This window comes from Delphinus delphis, chromosome X (assembly GCF_949987515.2).
Source record: "Delphinus delphis chromosome X, mDelDel1.2, whole genome shotgun sequence".
Lineage (NCBI taxonomy): Eukaryota > Metazoa > Chordata > Mammalia > Artiodactyla > Delphinidae > Delphinus > Delphinus delphis.
In genome coordinates, this window is record NC_082704.1 from 91,262,634 (window position 1) to 91,270,627 (window position 7,994).

At 43.3% G+C, this 7,994-nt stretch overlaps 1 protein-coding gene across 10 annotated transcripts in view; it reads left to right on the plus strand.

Moving 5' to 3' along the window:
• CASK (calcium/calmodulin dependent serine protein kinase) overlaps positions 1 to 5,893 on the plus strand; it is a 387,139-nt gene extending 381,246 nt beyond the window's left edge. For 5 of the 10 annotated variants that reach the window (XM_060002631.1, XM_060002633.1, XM_060002634.1 and 2 more), the window contains 3 exons: positions 413 to 496; positions 1,015 to 1,140; positions 3,926 to 5,893. In XM_060002631.1, the coding sequence (XP_059858614.1) occupies positions 413 to 496; positions 1,015 to 1,140; positions 3,926 to 4,102 (387 nt within the window). In that variant the 3' untranslated portion in view covers positions 4,103 to 5,893. The remainder of the gene's footprint in view (positions 1 to 412; positions 497 to 1,014; positions 1,141 to 3,925) is intronic. The other 5 variants (XM_060002636.1, XM_060002639.1, XM_060002637.1 and 2 more) reach the window with 1 other exon arrangement.
• The last annotated feature ends 2,101 nt before the right edge of the window (positions 5,894 to 7,994 follow it).

A 7,994-nucleotide genomic window follows, 5' to 3' on the forward strand; every position in this document is an offset into this window, starting at 1 on the left:
TGGTGTAGTACACTCTGGATAAGTGCTGAAGCCACCCTGCTGGTCCGAGTCTACCCCGAAATGCATTTCCTAGGAATTAAAATTCAGGCTACAATTAATAACCAGGTTTAAATGAACATTAACCAACATAATCAGTGTTCACGTTTCTGAAGAAAAATAAGTCGGATTGATTCATGAGATTCATAAGAAAAACGTCCAGTTTGTCAGCTTTTATTTGCCAGTGGCTATTTTCCATCCTTTGGATGAAAAGAAGTAATATAAGTTATTTACAAAGTTGGTAAATTTAATAATATCTTGCCAAAAATTTGAATCAAGGGCTTTTCCAGTTGTATAATTTTCTATGAACTCATTTGAATGTTGCATTAGTTATTTCTCCTTTTAAGTCTCAGTTTTCTTTTTTTTTTTTACACAGGCACTGAAGGTCCTGAGAACTGCAGAGTTTGCTCCTTTTGTTGTTTTTATTGCCGCACCAACTATCACTCCAGGTTTGAATGAGGTAAGAATTAATCAGTTTTTCCTCTAATCAGCATTCCCCCCGAGTAAGGATGCATTTGTGTGTGCATTCCAGAGCAAAGCCCCATCTCATTAAGACAACTAAATGAAGCTCTGCTTTGTTTTCCATGCTGGCCAGTAAGATTTCCAGAGCTTGAGGTCCTCTTTCAGGAGTAGGAATTACACACCACAGCGAGGTGTGATTCTTCTGAGATCAGAATCATTAGGCAAATGTAAGCTTTAGTCTCCAGTGCAGTCCCCGCCCCGGGGGCCTTATCCATGGCCTTGTGCATGGGTCTGCTCCTGCCCTGCGGGGCTGCCAGCCCCTCCTCTCCTGATAGCGACTGTGCTGAGAGCTCTGGGCCAAGAATTGCCTTGCCTGGGGAGAACTAGAAGGCATCCACCTCCTTGGCTGGGCTGCCCAGACTCCCCTAGGCAGCCTCCGGAGTGGAACCCGTGCAGAATCTCTACCCAGGCCCCTGGAGACTACCAAACCTGGAAATGAGCTCTGTCCCCTCTCAGGCCTACTCAAGTCAGCAGCCGCCACGGAGATGGTGCCCGCGAGGGTCGGCAGCACCATCTAGAACCAGGCTGGCTTACACAGCCTTCTATTGCTGGGCAGATAAGAAGGTAGTTATGGAGTGTCTGGTGAGTATATTGCTGCTTATCTGCTGTAGGGTCATTCTTAAGAGGAAACTCTACACAAAGTTTTCCTGAAGGCCATCACTTCTGCAGGGTCTAGAAATCACCAGGACGCTCTTGGCACTGTTCAGTTAACAGTGGCCTAGACTCACCCCAGCTTATGACAGTAAAATCAAGGCTTGGAGATTTTCACTTTAAGGAAAATTAAATATTTAGATTTAAGGAAGATTAAAGAACTAGATTTCTATGTCACTCATATTTTTCAGTCATTTTTTGTCATTTCATTTGCAAAAGATGTATTCCTTGGTAAATTCTACTTCTCCATCTTATTTAATACACAAACATGTTTGAAACGCCACATTGTGGTTAGCTCTTATCCTTTGGTTACCATGTATTTTTCTTGAATTATCATCTTTGTTTTTGTTTTTGCCTATTTTCCTGCCCTTTTACTAATTTTCCATAGCTGCCAAAATGGTGCAGAAAATTGCCTGTAAGTACCAGCTAGGAGGTGATGAAACACAGCCTCGTCTCCTTTCATAGATTTAGAATGTAGACATTTTGTTCCCACAAATCCTTGCTTTTGCTGTTAGAATAAAGGCATTTTGTTTTCACTGAGTTAAACCCTGCTCACATGTAAGTCAAGCCTGCAGACAAGCTGTTGTAGAGGAAGAAACTGACAAACATGGCTTCATCTTATAAGATCCTTAAGAGGGAGCTTTATTTTTTTGTGTGTGACGAGAACTGCATTAAAAATTTGATGCTCTCAGCCATAAATTTTCTTGAATGTTTTCATCAGCCCAGCTTTCTGAGCAAATTATAAGCTCTGCTAGTGGTTCTTGAAGCCCACCCAGGACTGTATATTCCAATAGAATCCCCTAGCCCGGAGAGTGACGTGGTAGGAATTGCTCCTTCTCATACTGGTAGGAAGCACTCCTGTCTTTGGGTGAATGCATGTTTCCTAAAATGGGGCTTTTGCTTTGTGTTTATTGTAAAGCCACAGTGAAAATACTATGCTTTTTAAGTGCAAGCAGAAAGTGTGTTGATATGACCTTAGAAGGTGATGATTAACTGAGGTCTTATCTACACTGAAGTAGTTAACACCTAACATTCAAAGCATGCCATGTCCTGCTTTGAAATTCCGGTAGATGACAAAGCAGGTTAGGACACTCTCATTTCAGAGTGTCCTGATAGAAAAGATTGAGTCCCCAACTTTTCTGGTGTCTGTCATCCCCACTGTGGTGCTGTGATGGAATCGAGTGTTATTATTTCACCTCGAATCCCCTTGCCAGAGGGCTGCACCCACAGGCTGAGGTTCATCAGGAAGAGTCTCTTACGAACAGATGGGCCTCCGAGAAGAGGAGGGCTCCTAAGCCAGCAGTGGGTGCCAACAGCTCCCAAGTCCCTGAAGGCACCGCACCTTTTAGTTTCTCTGGAGATCTGTCTCTGTCATCATGGGCCCCCATTTCCTAGTAGACTTTCTCTGTCTCTTGACTATAGATTTAACACTCATCAAATCGTATAATGGCCAGTATTAGCCAAGTGCTTGTTCTTTCGGTAACATTTATTAAGCACTTACTATGTATAAGCCACAATGCCAAGCTGGGCACAGCAAGGCAAGTTTGAGCTCTAGTTGGGGAGAGAGATACTAATCAAATAAACAGGTATTTAATTGTATGTGTGTGTGTGTGTATATATATATATATATATATATATATATATATTTCAGACTCCACCCAACAGCTCAGCTATCTAGTCCGTTACTTTGACTTAATTTGAACTTGCCCATTAAAAGTTCAGCATAACAAGATCTGACCCGTGAAGATGCAGAGGCAGACTTTCTGGTGGCCCTTAAGAGATGCCCATCTTGAAAGAACTGCCATCCTGAGGCTCTTTGTAGTGCGCTGCAGGAGTTGAGGGAAAGCCTTTACTGCCGCGAAGAGTTCAGTAGCTGCTTTTCCTTCAGAGTTGTTTCCATGAGAGATGTAAGTACTTACGAACAGTGATATTTGGCCATTTCCAGTGCAGACCAATGTGAGGGGATTCATCAGATGCCAGCTGCTGTTGTATCTGGGAGATGGCCTTATTTCATCCATTATTTGTAACATCCAAAAAGCTTTGCCTCTGGCATCCACCGCTGTTGAGTGAGGGCCATTATATGTAACTGAATTCCTGGAACATAATGAACCTCTAAGTAGAATAGAGAAAAGTACAACTTAATTTGTTGTCCAGAGGCAGGGGCTTCTTGGCGCAAACACAGCTGGGCTCTGGGGCCTGGCGCAAGCAAGTGCAGAGGACCAAGGGAAGGGGATGCAGGGCTCTGACCTCGTCCGTCCTCTGAAGCCCCCCCCCCCACCCCCCGCCAAACAGGAGAGTGGCTTGAGGTGAGGCGGGCCTGGGTCAGAGGAATGAGGACAGAGCGGCTCGACTCTGACAGTCTGTCCCCACTGACCCCAGGGCAGACACTGCTTGGCCGGGCTGGGGTGATGTGTTTGCTGAAGAGTGTCTGTTTCCTCTGGTCCGTCCGGTTTGGCGTGGAGTCCCCTGTTGCATGGTGAGCAGTCGTGGTTGCAAGCCGTAGTTCTGTGACCCTGCCATCCCGGGGACCGTCATCTCCTCTGTCACGAAGCGGGCTTGGCCTCACGCCCAGATGTGGCACATAAAGGTCTGGCCTTGGCTGTTTCTGACATTGGGACGGACAGAAATGTGACATGAGAAAAAAATCCGGCTGACTTTTCTCTTTGCTTTTCCCTCCTCCCACACCCATCCCTACCTCCATCCCATCACCATTTAGGATGAATCTCTTCAGCGTCTGCAGAAGGAGTCTGACATCTTACAGAGAACATATGCACACTACTTCGATCTCACAATTATCAACAATGAAATCGATGAGACAATCAGACATCTGGAGGAAGCCGTGGAGCTCGTGTGCACAGCCCCGCAGTGGGTCCCGGTCTCCTGGGTCTATTAGGCCTCTCCCCAGATATCTGCCGCATAACTGGGAGCCACCTCATACATGGAAAAGCCTCTGTTATCGGCCTTGTGTCAGCAGGTCGTGGTCCCTAGAGACTACCTAGTTGTAGTGTGACCTACATTTATAATTATTGTCATGTCCGAATAGATAGGAGGAGAAAAACAATTACACACTAATTTAAAGAGACAGTATCTTTTTTAATCAGTTCTCCTAAACTTTAATAAAATGTATCTTTAAATGTATGTATTATTCAATCCTTTGGAATGTTATATTTTTGGAAATCATAGCTTTTTATTTCCAAGGCCCCTAAAAACTGCACAAAATAGATGCTGCTTTCTATAATCTATTTTAATAATAATAAACAATGATTCTGTTACCTTGACTGGGGTTGGAACACTACATTCTTTTTAGAGTCTGATTTTATGGATTGGAATATCTTTCTTTCCTTTATTTATTTGAAATAATCAGTCTAGTGATTACAAAACTCATAAATTTTTAAAGGCCTTTTTTTTCCTTTTTTTTTTTTAGAACAGTATTTTTTTTAAGTCCTTTATGTAACATCCAGATAATGTGATACTGTCTCTTTGAAGCACCCTGTAAACCTTTTAGAGATTTGAAGTTGGGTCTTGACTCTTAATGCATGTGGACAGTCGCGAGCGTTTATGCTGTCGGTGTGTCTGTGTTGGACAAAACAATCTGTAATCTACAGCAAAGTACATTCCGTTCACGGGGCACACCCAGGGGAATAAGAATAAAATGCTATTATGACTAAGTTGTAAACCTATGCACATCCCTTGCATTTCGGGCAACTTTATAAAAAACAAACAAAAAGAAACTGATTTTTATTAATAATAATCAATCATGTAGTGAAATGTGTTTGTAATTTTGTCTCAATTTAATTTGTTGTAAGGTGGGAGGGGGAATTGCTGGTTTCACCATTTCAGATCTGTGTTGTCTGAGAGTATTAACGTTTTAATTAAGCAAAGAAATGAGGATTTTTAATATGTATGTAATTGTTTTAAAGCACCCATTTTAAGAGAATATACTGTGCAATGAAGAAACCAGTTTAGGCATTTGCTATAAACTGAATTATTCCAAAAGAATAATCTATAACAGCCCTGTAAATTCCTTTAAAATGATAACTAACAGGACAGTTTGACCAATTTTTTTTAAAATATACTTCCTTTTATGTGTTCAATAATTAAATGCCTTTGGGTCCTTCATTTCATTATAGATTTGTTCAGGTTTACAAGGTGATGATCTTTTAGATTTTATAATCCATTAGATGCTCACTGAAACATCAAAGGCCCAGGAATGACTGACTATCAGTTAGCAGGACAACAAAATACTCTGCACCCAAGGGCCACTAATGTGCACCTGTGCTTTCTCCTTCCTCTTGCTATATCCCTTGGCACAGGAGAATCATGTCCTTGTTGCTTTAGAGACATTAACCATCTCATCACCCTTCCGTGAGGTCACATTCTTCCAATACAGGAGATTCAGGCTGCGGGGGTGGGTCTTCTGACTCTTTGCCAGAGGTCAGTGGAAGGTTTTTCATGAGAGTGTCTGTCAGGGTGTGAAGTGGTTCTATTAACCTGAGATCCTTGAAAAAAATACCATCAAGTTTGCTTCTTGTCGGTTAGATGGCCTCATTGCTTTGTGCCCTGGCAGGATGTGCAGGATGTGTTCTGAGCGGAACAGCTCCTCTATGAAGGACCACACCGAGAAGGCATTTGTATACTCTTTTTAGGGTGTCACCCTCCCCTCCCACCTACTCTTATTAAACAATGCTGATTTTTCCTCTGATGTTGTCCTTTGTGGGTAACCAGATGAGTATACAACTTACAAAGTGCTGAGTAAACTGCTTCTGTTGGGACCCACAGCAGGGTGACCACACCACCAAACCAGAGACACCGTGGATGGAGGGAGAAACCCCAAGAGCTGATTAGGGCTGTGTTAGGACTGATTTAAATCTACCTGATGCCAAGGCCAGGCAGTCATTCCCGTGATGGTACTGGTCACAATCCGGGCTCTTCTCAGTGTGAAACTGCCCGCTCTACCTCTTTTCCAGTGAAGCACAAAGAAGAATACAACTAACACCTGAGAACAGAAGCTCCCTCCCTCTGGTAGAAACCCCACTTGTCCTCTGAGACCAAATCTCCAGAGATGCTCGACGATGCCTGTCTTAAGCCACCCACCATGCTGATGAAGGTGGGTCATGCAGAGGAAGAGAAAAGCAATGCCAGTGTAAATGTCTGGCCCCAGGATTGAGAAGCACTGTAGCGCTCATCCTCTCTCCTCCAACACTTTATGCGTCCTCAGAGAAGCACACAGACAGGCGGCATTCTCACCATTGTGCGGGTGGCAAAATTCCTGCACCCAGAACTCATTCTGTCTAACTTCTCAGAGGTCGTCTGTTCCCTTCCACTAATACACGTCTTCTCTCAAGCAGTGTCTTTTTGACCTAGCAGAAAATACTTAAATTTCTGAATCCAGAGTAATTTCGGTACATTGCTGCTGCACCTCCATTACAGTTGTCCACTAAGCAATCAGAAAATTGCTAAAAAGCTGCTTTACTGTTTCCATTCCATCAACAAAATCATTTTTTTCCTTTAAAAGAACAGAGCGAATGATTAGATTATTAAATCTTAGCACTGATCAACTGAGCCATGTTCTAAGGGCTCTCTTTCCAACCCCATTGCCCGCAGCAAGAAATGGGGTGTTTTTCATATGTCAAATTATCTGTTAAAAAGAATGTCCTGATTTTCTAATCATAAAACGGTTAATTACTTTGCACACGCAGCATGTTCCATTCTAACACTAAAAAGGAAAATGTCAATTTAATTCAGGAAGCTTCCCAGTGTCAAGATAATATGGTAGCTTTTTTAAATGCAATTAAGTGTAACTCCTGTCAAGTGAGATGGTTTAAAATATTTGCTCAGAGAGGAAAAGAAATGGGTGACCTACTTCTTGCAATTTGCATTCAGAAGGCATCTTCTGAGCCCGTCCCATTGGTGGTGGGATGTCAGAAGATGCTGCAAAGCCCTCACCGCACAAAGGGTCAGCACATGCTCCCTTCCCCGGGGCCCATTCCATCTCCCACCGCTGGGGCCAGCCCGCCAGGCCTGGACTCCATGCTACAGTTATTTTTTTAAAGCCTTTGATCTCATTATTGCAGGTGAGGTTTTTTGGTTTGTTTTTAAATCACTTGTAGTTAATCTGTTCGTTAAGGCTTTGAGTTCATTCCTTGAAAAAGTGTAGTCAGTTGAGCCACCCTTGGGGAAACAGAGGTGGAGATGCCCAGCGTGGACACTGCCCCTTAAGGACAGGCAGCCCAAAACAAACGCTCTTGTCTCCCACTGATATCCTTTTCTTCATTTCAGGTCAATCTCTTGGGGCAAAGAGAACATGCCACTAAAGCTAGCAAGAACATTTCTTGATTAATAAATTCTTAATTTTAACACCTCCCACGCTGTCTCCTTGGAAAGAGGAGAAGGCAACTTGCAATCAGCATTCCAAACAAGCCCCTTCTCATCCTCACCCCTCCTGCTTATTTCCTATCATCAAACTGGTGTGTGTGCGTGCGTGCGCGTGTGTGTGTGTGTTGGGGGGGAGGGGCTTGTTTTTCCAGAACTGGACACAGCCTCCTAATTCCATCCTCTTTACAAGGGGTTGATACCAAGGTCCCCGAGCATTCTTTCTCTTGTTCTGTGCCTCTGATTAATTTTCCTCTTAGAAAGCTCTTTTGCTTCTCACTGCAGCTTGCAGAGGGGCTACAAGCTTGACTCATGAATCGTTTCATTTGGTAGAAATTTCCCACTTTTTCCCCCTTTAGAAGTAAGGTCTTCCTCTACATTTGGTGTCTTCAGTTACAGGACATTGCCTGTAA